We start from the raw sequence: 15,369 nt of genomic DNA on the forward strand, positions 1-15,369 counted from the left end.
TCTGATTCTGATTCAGAATAAGTAAATGTTGCAAGACATGTAGCAGCAGCTTTTGGTGCTTGTGGAATGCTCATTGCTTATTCTGAGTGGATTTTAACTTTAGTTTGTCTCTGGTGTTTTTGAAACTTGTTTCCTCTGTAGGATTTAAGGTGTCAGTCACTGTTTACACCGACCTCAGTGTATGTATGTTCTTGCAGGGTTGGAGAATAGCATTGGTTTAACTCTACTTTCACAATGGTAGGAACTATTCAAAGTTTCTGTAATAAAATACTTTATGATCTTGTGCAGCGTTTTCATTATCGTAAAAATTGCAATAACATCAACAGACAAAAAATCACCAACTACTGACCAAAACATGGTCTTGTGCTGCCTGTGTAGTGACACTGAAGTGCTGACAACTAAAAGAGTCGACTGCAGTTCTCAGTTGAAGTTGGACTCTGACAGAAGAGTAAACAGTAAACAAATATTTGTTCTGTCGAACATTTTTACCAAACCTTGAAAATCCAGTCCAGCACTTATGGGATGTGTGGGATTCACATCATCAAATGTGCTGAAGCTGTGCGATGCTATCATCTCTATACGGACCTCTGAGGAATATTTCCATTACCTTGTTGAGTCCATGCCAGGAGGGATTATGTCAGTTCTGAAAGCAAAAAGACGGTTCAATCCAGGACTAACAAAGTGTACCTAAAAATGTGGCCAATGAGTGTAAGCACTGTGTAGAAAGACATCAGTCATAGGGCCAGTAGGTGGCAGCAGAGGAGCTTCAGAATGCTGTTTCTTTTGCATTTTCAGTTCCTGATCCAAAGAGATGAATTGGCTCAGACTGATGATCCAACAGTTTTATTCATATCCTTTTTTTTTTTTTAATTACGATTACATTTGTGGAACTTTTAGTTTGTTTAATTTTGTCCTTGCTCATCTCTGCTGTTTGCTTTGAGGCGAGGATGATGAGGCATGTCTAAATACATTGCTACATGTTGATTCCTCAGTGCTTAGTTTCAATGTTATCCTGGTTATAATAAAATATAATATAATTTGGAAACTTTTCATGTGAATCATTCAGTCTAAGTCAGGGGTGTCGAACTCCAGGCCTTGAGGGCCGGTGTCCTGCAAGTTTTAGATCTCACCCTGGATCAGCACACCTGAAACATATGATTAGCTCATTATCAGGCATCTGGAGAACTTCAAGACATGTTGGCTGTGTCCCAATTCAGGGTCTTCACGCTTGACGTACGCATTTTAAGTGCGGTTACGTCACCGCGACGCGACGACGGCTGTCCCAATTCAAAGTGTACTTCAAATGCATACTCCAAATGCGCCGTCGATTTCCCCAAATATCAAGCGTGGTCCGGTGCACGCTTTGTGGTCCCATGTATCCCACAATTCATAGTGCGGCGGTGGGTGTGGATAATTTTGCCGCAAAATACAAAATGCAAAAAAGAGCGATTCAGAAGACCCTTATGGAAAGAATATCGAGGGAACAGTTTACCCTGCCCAGGATAGGGTTACCGGGGCCCCGCCCTGGAGCCAGGCCCGGGGAGGGTGCCCGAGGGCGAGCGTCTGGTGGCCAGGCCTTAGTCCATGGGGCCCGGCCGGGCACAGCCCGCAGAGGAGACATGGGCCCATCCTCAGGCCCACCACCCGCAGGAGGCGCCATAGGGGTCGGGTGCATTGTGTGCTGGGTGGCGGCCAGGAGCGGAGGCCCTGGCGGACTGACCCCCGGCTGCCAAGACTGGCAATAGGGACATGGAATGTCACCTCTCTGGTGGGGAAGGAGCCTGAGTTAGTGCACGAGGTTGAGAGGTACCGGCTAGATATAGTCGGGCTCACCTCTACGCATGGCTTGGGCTCTGGAACCAGTCTCCTGGAGAGGGGCTGGACTCTGTCTCAGTCTGGAGTTGCCCCTGGTGAGAGGCGGCGGGCTGGGGTGGGTATTCTAATATCCCCGCGGCTTGCTGCCGGTACGTTGGGGTTTTTCCCGGTGGACGAGAGGGTTTGTTCACTGTGCCTCAGGGTCGGGGAACGGGTCCTGACTGTCATCTGCGCTTATGCGCCAAGTGGCAGTTCGGAGTACCCAGCCTTCCTAGAGTCCCTGGGCGGGGTGCTGGAAGGTGCTCCACCTGGAGACTCTGTTGTCCTGCTGGGAGACTTCAATGCTCACGTGGGTAACGACAGCGAGACCTGGAGGGGCGTGATTGGGAGGAACGGCCTCCCTGATCTGAACCCGAGCGGTGCTTTGTTATTGGACTTGTGTGCTAATCACAGTTTGGCCATAACGAACACCCTGTTCGAACATAAGAGTGTCCATAAGTGCACTTGGCACCAGGACACTCTAGGCCGTAGGTCGATGATCGATTTTGTAATCGTATCACCAGACCTGCGACCATATGTTCTGGACACTCGGGTAAAGAGAGGGGCTGAGCTGTCAACTGATCACCACCTGGTGGTGAGTTGGATCAGGTGGCGGGGAGGATGCTGGACAGACCTGGTGCACCTAAACGCGTAGTGAGGGTGTGCTGGGAACGTCTAGCAGGGCCCCAGTCCGCGAGATATTCAACGCACACCTCCGGCAGAGCTTCACCAGCATTCAGAGGGAGACTGGGGACATTGAGTCTGAATGGACCATGTTCAGCGTCTCCATTGCCGAAGCTGCTGCATTGAGCTGCGGCCGCAAGGTGGTTGGTGCCTGCCGTGGTGGTAATCCCCGAACCAAATGGTGGATACCAAAGGTGAAGGGAGCCACCAGGCTGAAGAAGGAGTCCTATCGAGCTTGGTTAGCCTGTGGGACTCCGGAGGCAGCCGACAGGTATCGACAGGCCAAGCGGAATGCGGCTCGGGAAGTGGTTGAAGCAAAAACTCAGGTGTGGGAGGAGTTCGGAGAGGCCATGGAAAAAGACTTTCGGACTGCCTCGAAGAGATTCTGGCAAACCGTCAGGCGTCTCAGGAGGGGAAAGCGGTGCTCTACCTGCACTGTGTATAGTGCTGGCGGAGCGCTGCTGACGTCGACTGAGAAAATTGTCAGGCGGTGGAAGGAATACTTCGAGGACCTCCTTAATCACACTGACACGTCTTCCGAGGAGGAAGCAGAGTCTGGGGATGAGGGGAATGACCCGCCAATTTCCGGGGGTGTTAGGGGTTAAGACACTTTTTCAAACACAAGTAAGTGAAATAAGACACTGCAGACCGACTCAGAGTTTAAGAACGTGTACACGGGTGAATGCCTCTGAGAAGACAGACACCCCGAGTACAGGCTGCTTGCTTTATTTATAAGGCAAAAAACGGGTAACAGTACTTCCTCTTTTACCAAAAAAGAGGAGAGTTCAGACATAAAGTTCAGACATAAAGTTCAGACATAAAGTTCAGACTATCTGATCTTTCACACACTAAAATAAGAATACAGAAGTATATCATGCTTATCTGACATCACAGAAACTAAAGTAAAGAATGCATCATTATATCATGTCTTGTCAAAACATCTTGAACACTTAAGCAAGGAATGCATCGTGTTCTCTTTTAACAATAAGCTTGGTTATGTGAGAATATATGAACACTCGATTATAAGGCATACTTGTTTATATTGCATTTGAGTATAAAGCATATTTGTTTCTACTTGATTATACTTTAATGATTTGTCTAAAATAAAAATACTCTTAACAGGGGGTAAGGTCACTGAGGCAGTTAAACAACTCCTTGGTGGCAGAGCCCCTGGTGTTGATGAGGTCCGCCCCGAGTTCCTGAAGGCTCTGGACGTTGTAGGGCTGTCCTGGTTGACACGCCTCTGCAATGTTGCGTGGAGATCAGGGGCAGTACCTGTGGACTGGTAGACCGGGTTGGTGGTCCCCATCTTTAAGAAGGGGGACCGGAAGGTGTGTTCCAACTACAGGGGATCACACTCCTCAGCCTCCCTGGGAAAGTCTATGCCAGGGTGTTGGAAAGGAGAGTTCGTCCGCTAGTCGAACCTCGGATACAGGAGGAACAATGCAGTTTTTGTCCTGGTCGCGGAACACTGGACCAGCTCTTTATCCTCTCGAGGATACTTGAGGGTGTCTCATGGCACAAACTGCCATGAGACTGTGGGTTTTTTGTGGGGTTTTTTTTGTTTTGTTTTTATACAAAGTCGTCATTTTATTTTTTCCAGTGAAAGTCATGATTATTCTCTTTTGGCATGGACATGGACAGCGAGAGAAACCGTGGTCCTCAGGACCTTCTATCACTGTGCCATTGAGAGCATCCTCACTGGATGCATCACCACCTGGTACGGCAACAGCACCGCCTACAACTGCAAAGCTCTCCAGCCAGTAGTGCGGTGCTCTGAACGGATAATTGGAGGTGAGCTTCCCTCCCTCCAAGACATCTACAGGAAGCGCTGCCTGAGGAAAGCGGGGAGGATCATCAAGGACTCCAGTCACCCCAGCCATAAACTGTTCAGACTGCTTCCATCAGGAAGGAGGTTCTGCAGCATCCGGTCCCGTACCAGCAGACTGAGAGACAGCTTCTTCCATCAGGCCATCAGACTGCTGAACACTTCATAGACACCTCAGCTTCACTACGGGAACTGCAACACTATGCACTCCACACTGTATATAAATGCCACTTGTTTTGCACATATTCAACTCTGTATATTTTTATATATTTTATTTATTTTATTTTTTTTTTTACTATTTAATTTGTAAAAATGTGTACACACACACACACACACACACACACACACACACGTAGGATAATATTTAGTATACACATCCAGAAATGCATACACTATTATATATTGTACACATATTTATTAGTTTCAGATTAGCCATTCTTGTATTTTGCTCGTTTGTGTTGTTGTGTTTTGCATATCTCTGTTGCTTGTGGGGCTCGCACACAAGAATTTCACTCGCATGTGCTGTGCCAGTGTGCCTGCACATGTGATGTGACAATAAAAGTGATTTGATTTGATTTGGTCAATTAGTTACTGCTGTTACTTGTTTGAAGTCTGCTCCCTGGGGAGCATGTGTAGTTGGTGCATTGTATCATCCTACGGAGCCCCCCAGGGGACATGGGAGAAAAAAAAAATTAGGGAGAAAAAAAAAAAATTAAGACGGACTTTTGCGAGATCTCGCAAAAGTATTGCGAGCGCTCGCAAAAGTATTGCGAGATCTCGCAAAAGTATTGCGAGAGCTCGCAAAAGTATTGCGAGCGCTCGCAAAAGTATTGCGAGATCTCGCAAAAGTATTGCGAGCGCTCGCAAAAGTTGAATTCCAACAATGGCGGCAGCTACTTAGTTGTAATATTGCTCTTTCTGGGTCACAAAATACACTTTTAAGATATTTTGAGGCGTGAATGTAGTTGTGTAAACGTCAGATACCTGCTCGGTTTACAAGACATCACATATTTGCAAAAGTGCTCCGACGTTTTTGGAGATCTGACACCCACTAGCTCGAAGCTAACGGGAGGTCGAGACCTACTACAGCCGGGAGGAACACCGCTTTCCCGGCACATCGTGCCTCGACCTCCCGGTCGGCTTCGAGCTGGCGGCCACTAGCTCGAAGCTAACGGGAGATCGAGACCTACTACAGCCGGGAGGAACACAGCTTTCCCGGCACATCGTGCCTCGACCTCCCGGTCGGCTTCAAGCTGGCGGCCTCCGAAGAATGCGGCTAAAACTTTTGCGAGCTCTCGCAATACTTTTGCGAGAGCTCGCAAAAGTCCGTCTTAATTTTTTTTTTTTCTCCCTAATTTTTTTTTTTTCCTCCCTGATTTTTTTTTCTCCCATGTCCCCTGCAGGGCTCCGTATCATCCAAACAGCAGTGCATTCAGCGCAATTTCATCTATAGTGTTTTATCGTCCTTGTGCCAGTAGTTCCTTTTTCCTTGTTAAAGTTTACTTTGGATTTTTTAGGTCAATGTAGAGGGAAAGACACAGTACAACCCAACCCAACCCCAAAAAACCCAACATGATCTAAATAGCTGAAGTTAACTGAATTTTTTTTTTATTTGAAGGTAATCAGACCCACAAGGTTATGTTACAAACCCCTAATCATGTAGCTTCTCATCAGCCAGCAGCAAATTGCATTCCAGTCAAGTTCAGATGTGTTTACTGGGTGTTTTTGTGTGGTAAGACTGATTGATGTTTGCGTGTTTCTCTTTACTCTTCACCACATTCACATATTTCTCTTGACAGTCAGCACTCTGGGTTTAATAAATATCATTAAAGAGCAGAATGAATATCATAAATGTTAGAAATCTATAAATATCTGTAAATCAATGTCTGTCCTGTTTAAAAGTACAGCTCATAGTGTTTATATCTGACCTCCAGATAGCCTCATAGCTTATGCTTCACTTGTATTGAGCAAAGTTGTTGCAACTTTACAATTGATTTCAAGTCCCAAAACTGAGTTCCCCACCGGGAAGTAATTATACTCCACCCTCATACTTCTGTTGTTTGTGCAGGATGGACAACACTACATAACAGTAAAACTGTGTTACTTTAAACCTGTTTTATATATTGAGTTAAAGAAAAACTTCTATAAACATGTAAGAGTATTAAACTTTAAACTATTTTTAAAAAGCTGATCTAACTGCAAATAGTCTATAATGACTGATTCTTAACTTTTGCACTGTTAAAGAGGAAGTCTGTTTCTGTGTTGTGTAAAAAGCAGCGATCTGCTGTTTCTATGGTGATGGGGAGGTGTTGAAACCACACTTCAAAAATAGATTTAAGCACAGACACACCCTCTGTCACAGTCCTCCATTGTGTCATCTGTTCAGAGAATGGCCCTGAACACAAGTTAGACTGAAACACAGTTTTAATTCTTAGTCACACAGTTTAAAAAATGAGTGTTTTTACTTCCATATTTTTAAAAAAATATTTTCTGTTCTTTAAGTCACCAAATTACTGATATGCAATCTTAGAACATGTTTATGAATCATTTTTTTCTCAGAATTAACTACAGAAATTCCACAGAAATATTTCAGTTTCATTGATTGATCTCATCTTCCGGAGTGTCACATTGGGAATGTAAGACAGCAATATAAATATGCTCTCTCTTTCTAGTCCCTGTCAGGACTCTTGCTGCAGCATTTTGGATTAACTGAAGGATTTTCAAGGAGTTTTTAGGACATCCTGATAATAATGAATTACAGTAGTCCAGCCTGGAAGTAATAAATGCATGAACTAGTTTTGTTTCAGACCAGTGGCAGTTCAGTTCCTTTATCAGGAGAAAGAGGGTGGGGGGATTCTTCTTCTTTTTTCTTTATGCCTCAGAGCCATCACAGTCATCAGAGCACCAATCATAACAAAAACGACGATACCAGCTACCACTCCCAAATGTCTGTGTGGACCATCCTCCTTCCCTCCATCCTCTGTGTCTCCTCCTGTCTGACCTGCAGGTGAGAAACAGGTGTGAGGTGTCAGCTGTCAGGTAGGTGATGAGTGAAGAACAGAACAGAATCCATTTCCTCTTCAAACTGCTGTCAGACATTATCTACTGCACTCTGATCACATCACTCAGACCAGCTGCTTTCTACAAAGTCTCATCAACAACATCTTTAGAAACAAACATCAACAACCAGGAAGCAGCTTCACCTCTGATCACACACACACTCAACTCTACTCACTCACCTGGAGGATCAACAACAGTCAGGGTGGCGATTATGTTGGGATCAACAGCTCTCTTCTTGCGGTTTGTGAGGATACGACACTCGTATTTTCCACTATCAGCAGTTGTCACCTTCTTCACAGTCAAAGTCACATTTCCATCATTTATCTCCATTTCTACTCGGTTCTTAAAAAATGGATTCTGACTCTCTTGATCAAACTGTTTATTCCGGTACAAAATGACACATTCTGGGTCCAGGTCAGGTCTGCTCCACTCTACCACTTTGATGTTGTTTGCTGTTTTACATGGGAGGATGGCAGTGTCTCCAGAGTAAGCTGTGATTTTCTGGTCTGCAAGTGCATATGACACAAAACAAGCACAACCATTTACTTCTACAGAAACTAAAAAGTGATCACTGAGCTCTAGATCAGTTTCTACTTTGTACACTTGACACTGAAATTATTAATCCCTGCCAACCTCCAGGTCACTAGATAGTTCGCTGACACATAGACATTCACGTTCATGCAACTGTATCATTGAAAGCACAAAATATTCCAAATCAAATTAAGCCTGTCTGTAAGCCTGCACTTTAATCTTGTATAATTACCTTAAATTAAAAAAAGTATTTTCATTAAAGATCACGGGTGACCTGTATAATTGTTCTGTGGCCTTCACAGTTTCTGTCATTAACAATACTCTAATATCTTATTGCAGTAAAAGTAGGTTGACATATAAAACATGTTATGGCTGCTGTTAGACCTAGAGTCATAAATGTCAAACTGCAGTTTGACATTTATGACTCTACGACATTTTTAATCTAGTAACAAAATGTGTAGTGGAGCTGCATCAAATGTCAAATTTCATTGACATCCCTTTAAATGGAGTCTTTGAGCTTGAGGTGTTTTGTATTTAAATGGTAATAGTTGTTTTTTTTTTTTAAAAAATCAGTTAACAGTTAAAACTATTTTTAATAAACATAACAGCTCTATATTTCTCTCCTCCTACCCCCCACCACAGGGAAGGGCTAGCCCCTCCTCCATTCCTGAGTGACTTTTCTCCTAAGGGACCGTGGGGGAGGGAAAGGTTAGCGGCTAGCACACTTTTCTTCACCAGTTTCTTCTTATGTGTGGTTTGATCTCAAAACTCTCATTCACTTTGTGGCATAACAGAATTGGTTTGAGGGCAAGAAACAGTCTAACGTCCTTGACTGTTCTTGCCAGCCCAATCAAAAAACAACATGAAACAATATTCCACGGGGAGAGAGGATAGAATTAACATTCTTTTCAAAATCTCTTTTTTTTTTGTCCCGTTTGGATCTATAGCCATAAGAATTGTTGTCTTAAGGCCAATAAAGATGCCAAGCGGATTTATTTTACCAAGTGGATCATCATGGCCTTATCATATTGGTCCATTTGATTGACCTTTATTATAATTATGAATTTATTTTATTTTCAGTTGCTACAAACGGGACAGACATGACTGTGGGATAGGACAGGGGGAAAGAATGAAAGAAAGAGAGGGAGAGAAAGAAAACCAAAGGGAAGAAGAAAACAAACAAACAAAAAAAAAAATCTCACCTGCAGATGAAAACCCCAAGGCGATGACAAATGGTAAAGTAAACCACCGAGATGTTACAGTGGACCCTCCCATCCCTGGTTGTGCAGACAGTCGCAAACTGATGTTACAATGCTAGTTCACCTCTGAGTGTGACTGGTTTCACATCGCCAGTTTTATCACAGGGTACCTCCCTCTCTGAGACTGACGGGTATTTTTTTTTTGTAAACAAACGACCTCATTGGTCAATGTCTACGTTTAAAAAATAAATAGATGTGGCGATTTCTACTGTGAATAATGTGCTCGGCTTCCAAGAACATATTTTTCTCAGACTCAGACAGTTACTCTGCCTCAGTGTAAAGTATGATTAGGTTTATTTTCAATTATTTATCAACAATTCAGTTTGCTTAATACTGTCACGGGGTGGAAATGGACAAGTTAACTTGTCACGGATTACCGGGGCAAGCCGTGTGGAATGTAGAAAAGGACCCAAAGGGCAGCAGCTCTGGAGCAGGTGAGTGTTTATTTAACAAAAGAAAATACAAACAGCAATGGCGTGGGTGAAGGTGAAACAGGAAAACCTAAACTGGGTAAAACTAACAAAACAAACCAGAAACGAAGATGCAGAGGTCCGGGGAAATACATACGGAGAGACGCAGGGAGACCGAGGGGAAACAACACAGACAAACCAGCAATTACTAAGACAGAAAATACAACTTAAATATACTCAGAGAACACAGGGAGATTACACACAGGTGGGAGACACAGCTGGGAGTGATAAACATGACGAGACTAGGGAGGCAAACTGAAAACACTCACATAAGACGCAGACCTTCACAATAAAACAGGAACTTGCACATGAAAGGACACAAACTAAGAAACGCGGACTGGATACCGGAACACACGGGCAGAACAGAGTAAACACTAACCAGAGGAAGAACAGAACCAAAATCGCGAAGAGAAAACACAAAACGCTGGGTCAAAAGGACCCAGGATCATGACATAACTAGGTTTTTATCTTGCATGAGTTGCTGTGTTTTATTGTTGTTAATATTTTAATATTGTATAGTGTTTTATTCTTGTTTTATTGCATGCTTTTATTGTATTTATCGTTTACTTGTCCCGGAAATACTCTATGGCTGTGTCCCAATTCAGGGTCTGCAGCCTTAAAGGCCGCAGCCTCAACGATCCTCAAGGGCCACGTACTTAAAGACCGCTAAGGCCGGAAGTGCGAGGCTTGTGAAATGGGACGGTCTATCCTACGTCGCGCTGTTCAGGTTGCCTAGCAACCATGATACCAACCACGAGAAACATTACATACAGCATTGTGTGACAGAAATGAAGGAGAAAAATGTTTTGTTGGTCATTCATTTTTGTTCTGACATCACTTTGATTAGTTGAGGCTGAGACCATGGGACTGTAAAACATGATTGTTGGGCGTCATTTCTATATTGAGCAATCTTTTAAGATTAGTTAGTAAATAACAATTAGCTAATGTTGTTCATGAGACTAAAATCATCTCACTGCGGTAATGTAAATATAATATGGCCAATATTATAGTATTGTCAGATTATTATGATATATATATATATATATATATATATATATATATATATAGATAGATAGATAGATAGATAGATAGATAGATAGATAGATAGATAGATAGATAGATAGATAGATAGATAGATAACATTAGTGAGCTTGAACTCTGGGTCAAAGATTCAAGTTGCAGTTATTTATATTTCCTATCACTGTAAATCTTCACTCAAAAGCAAGTATCTGTGACAGTATAGGTGTATCATATATAAGAGACAAATATTGTTCATTTAATATGTTGGCATTATTACATTTGGCTCAATGCTTACATATATGTGTAAAAACAAAATGTACAAGCAGTGAAAACTGTGTCTGATAGAATGAAGAGTAGACTGATATATTAAATATTCCTTTATTGGGTGAGAAAATCAGACCTTATCATAACTGCTTTAAGTCATACAGAATAGATATCAGAGCCTTAAACAGGTTGACTTCTGCTAAATGGGTCAAACTGGGCAGAAAGTATACAAACACATAACATCCTTATAGAATATGATGTAACACTATTGTAACCAACTTTAAGATATAAAGGTGAATTACAGTGCAATAGTTACTCGGGCTCGTAATAAGACCCTGGCCAGAATCAGAAGACACCAAATTCGTATGGAGCCAAAGTATTGAGCAGCAATAATGATCTGGACACAAGGTTAACTTTTGAGTAAATGGTAAATGGCCTGTATTTATATAGCGCTTTACTAGTCCCTAAGGACCCCAAAGCGCTTTACATATCCAGTCATCCACCCATTCACACACTGGTGATGGCAAGCTACATTGTAGCCACAGCCACCCTGGGGCGCACTGACAGAGGCGAGGCTGCCGGACACTGGCGCCACCGGGCCCTCTGACCACCACCAGTAGGCAACGGGTGAAGTGTCTTGCCCAAGGACACAACAACCGAGACTGTCCAAGCTGGGGCTCGAACCGGCAACCTTCCGATTACAAGGCGAACTCCCAACTCTTGAGCCACGATAGCCACTCTTGTATTGTTACAAAGTATAACAGGTATTCGACCAATTTATACAGATAAAGTATAAAATAAAATAAATAGTGTGCACACTCAAACAAAATAAAAGTACTTGTTGGGGCCCTTTAAGAATTTAGAGTTAAGCTGGCGATAGCCAACTTCAAAGGTCCTTGTGAGTGTAACTGGAATGTATGAGTGTGTGGTGTGTATCTTCTTTGGGGTAGATCGTCCTCAAAGTGGTTGGCTCGCCATCTATCACGACCGGAATATCGTCCTGGTCCTTGGACTTTTCCGTCCTCTCCAAAAAACCTGACCTATAATCCAGGTCATAAAATGTACATTCTAATCAGTCTTTCCCAGATGCATTGTTTAAGGTTAAAATACAAAATCAAAATATTGCATCACCTCACATTCATTGCTTCAAAATCTTAAATCTTATCAAATCTCACAGTTCTGTTGTACAACATTCAATTTTCAAGCATATCAAATATGAGAACTAAACATCTAAGTTGCTCAAATATTTCTCTATTCATGTAAACATTAATTAAACAATGCTTATGGTAAGTAACCATTGACATTCAAAATACAATACACCATAACAAATTCAGAACTATGTGCAAATAAGCAACAAAATATACATGCGAGTTCAGTTCAGAGGCATTAAAGCGGTGTGCTTAATTTCTCCACACTATAGGCCTATTCGTGAGAGAGAAATGCACTAAAAATTACCCTCTAGCTTACTTTAAACTCACAGTGAACTGACAAAAATTAGCTTTAGAGCAGCTAAGAACATGTTGCTCACCGTTGCTCTGTTTCACAAAAGCCCAACACACACTGGCGTTGGAATTGCAGCAGCTCTCCGGATGAAAGGTGAGTGAGTTGGAGGTGGTGTGTCCCCATATTCGATCTGAGAAATAACATGCTTTATACACTGATCGGTTCTTTGCTCATCTGCCAGCTCTGCCTCAGTTAGATGGGGAATGGTTGGCAGACCTCCAAACTGTTCCTCTTGCCCATAGCTATCAGGTACAGCACTAGGAGACATAGCAAGCACCTCCACCAAGGCAACACAATCTGCATCTGCCTCTCTTTCATTGTCAGGACTGACGCTGTAGGTGAACTGCCTCTCACAGATTGCTTTCACCACAGAGTGATTTACGGCATTGATGTTGTCTGGATCACAAAGGTGATCTTGAGTGAACTGTTGTATGCGTTCAATCTCTTTTTGTGATTTTAGATCGTCCGCTAGCCCTCCGTGTGGTCTGCGTGATAATCCATCCGCATCTCCATTCTGCTTCCCTGGACGATAGAGGAGTTTGAAAGAGAATGTGGACAGTGCTGCTAGCCACCTATAGCTAGTTGCGTCAAGTTTTGCTGAAGTCAGACATTCAAAATACAATACACCATAACAAATTCAGAACTATGTGCAAATAAGCAACAAAATATACATGCGAGTTCAGTTCAGAGGCATTAAAGCGGTGTGCTTAATTTCTCCACACTATAGGCCTATTCGTGAGAGAGAAATGCACTAAAAATTACCCTCTAGCTTACTTTAAACTCACAGTGAACTGACAAAAATTAGCTTTAGAGCAGCTAAGAACATGTTGCTCACCGTTGCTCTGTTTCACAAAAGCCCAACACACACTGGCGTTGGAATTGCAGCAGCTCTCCGGATGAAAGGTGAGTGGTTAGCCTGTGAGACACCGAGCTAGCATTAGCATGATCGCGACGGTAAGTCTCTACAAGTTTTTTTTTCCATCAGAATAACATTCGTCTTACCGACGTTGCCTCTCTCCTTCATCCAGCCACTCAACTCCGGACTTCCAGCAGGTAAGTAGACTGGCTTTCCTTCCTCTCAATTCTGAGTTTTTCCTCTCTTTTGTCCGTGGATTTCTCGGTTTGAGTAGCAGATGCCTCCACTCCTCTTGCTGAGATGAGAAAAACCCGGGAGCACCATGCACCTTCACCTCACTTCCTGGCTGACAGGGTCAATGCGGCCTGGGTAGGCTCTGATTGGTCGCTGAGCAAGGTGCATTCAATGGTCATAGGAAATATGACGTTTTGTTGATGTGGACAGTTAATATAAAGAGAATAAATATGTTTTTTCATCTGGGCTACACCCTCCCCTCCTGAACTCATGCACGACCCTGTGCATGGTAGACAGTTAAATGGTGATTATTTGACGGGTCAAGGAAGAGGGCGAAACAGGCTCTTCACCATCACTGATGACATTGGCCCAAGCTGAAGACAGTCCTTGCAAGAATGATTTTGCTGCAGTGATCAGAGGATTGCCTAGCTCCGTATAGTCAAGCCGTCGTGGCGGACGACGGTTTCTCTCAGATCTCCTTACAGAATCATTTGTATCCATGGTTTCCCCTGTATCCACTGGGACTATCTCCTCCATTCTCTCCTCAGGATTCGCACCTCTGGTGCCAGCCTCCTGAAATGGAAGTTGCCTTTCGTGGACGTTTGGGTCATCAACAGGTGAGTCATTTTCAGTTAAGGTTATTTCACCCACTTGTTCGGTCGGTGTGACTCCATTGGTAGATAAGTACTCAGTATCATCTGTAGTACTGTTAGGCATATCAGGTATGTTGCCAAAATCAGATTGGCTGTCAAAAACAGGTGGATTGTCAATATCAGGAACATTTACAGGACTCTCACTCACTGTGTGGACAGGGGAACTCAACCAAACAGGAATGAGCAAATCATCTTCTTCGTCTGAGGAGTTCTCTTCCTCTAGCGCTGGATTTGCACGGGTTCTTGGCCTGCGTGACACTGGCTTCTGTACATGCTCACTGCTTTCCTCCACAGGTAGGTAGCCACATGGTAGCAACAAATCCCGGTGTAGTGTTCTTAGGGGACCATCTTTGTTTTCAGGCTTAACTGTATATACTGGGAGGTTGCCTGCCCTTCTCACCACTACATGCACAGTGTGTTCCCACTTGTCTGAAATCTTATGTTTGCCCCGGATACGGACATTCCTGACCAATACCCGATCTCCAGCTTCCAAGTCTGAGGCAGTTACATGTCTGTCAAACCTCATTTTGTTCTTGTGAGCTATCTTTGCAGCCTTGTCCATAGCTAACTTGTAGCTTTCTTTGAGACGTGACTTGAGTTTTTGCACATACTCAGAGTGAGATGAGTGTTGTTCCTCTTGCACTGGCAGGTTGAATGCAAGGTCAACTGGCAACCGAGGTTGGCGTCCGAACATCAGTTCGTACGGGGTGAAACCAGTCACTTCATTCCTGGTACAGTTATAAGCGTGAACCAGGGGTCTTACATGGTCACGCCAACAGGACTTATCTTGATCACGAAGGGTGCCCAACATATCAAGCAAGGTACGATTAAATCGTTCCACAGGATTGCCCCTAGGATGGTATGGGGTTGTCCTCACCTTGTGGATACCAGCCACCTGACAGAGTTCCTTGATTGTGCGGGACTCGAAGTCTGGACCCTGGTCACTATGCAATTTTTCTGGGATGCCATAGTGTACCATAAAGTTCTCCCACAGACACCTTGCCACTGTGCGAGCCTTTTGATTAGGTGTTGGGATAGCAACTGCAAACTTAGTGAAGTGGTCCGTGATCACCAATATATCCTTAGTTCCGCTCTTGTCAGCTTCCAGGGACAAGAAGTCCATGCACAAGAGTTCAAGAGGTCGTGTCGTATT

At 43.5% G+C, this 15,369-nt stretch overlaps 1 protein-coding gene across 1 annotated transcript; it reads right to left on the reverse strand.

The window, feature by feature from the left end:
* Window positions 1-3,191: 3,191 nt before the first annotated feature.
* Window positions 3,192-9,284, reverse strand: LOC146578847 (V-set and immunoglobulin domain-containing protein 1-like). The gene is made up of 3 exons (XM_085269096.1): window positions 9,160-9,284; window positions 7,606-7,932; window positions 3,192-7,367 (listed from the first exon to the last, which is right to left on the reverse strand). Exons 1-3 carry the CDS (start codon window positions 9,230-9,232, stop codon window positions 7,198-7,200), a joined length of 570 nt encoding a protein of 189 aa, XP_085125222.1. The 5' UTR covers window positions 9,233-9,284; the 3' UTR covers window positions 3,192-7,197.
* Window positions 9,285-15,369: the final 6,085 nt, after the last annotated feature.

Source organism: Mchenga conophoros, linkage group LG3 (assembly GCF_057382185.1).
Source record: "Mchenga conophoros isolate Kocher_MC1m ecotype Shallow Benthic linkage group LG3, M_conophoros_male_GT1.1, whole genome shotgun sequence".
Lineage (NCBI taxonomy): Eukaryota > Metazoa > Chordata > Actinopteri > Cichliformes > Cichlidae > Mchenga > Mchenga conophoros.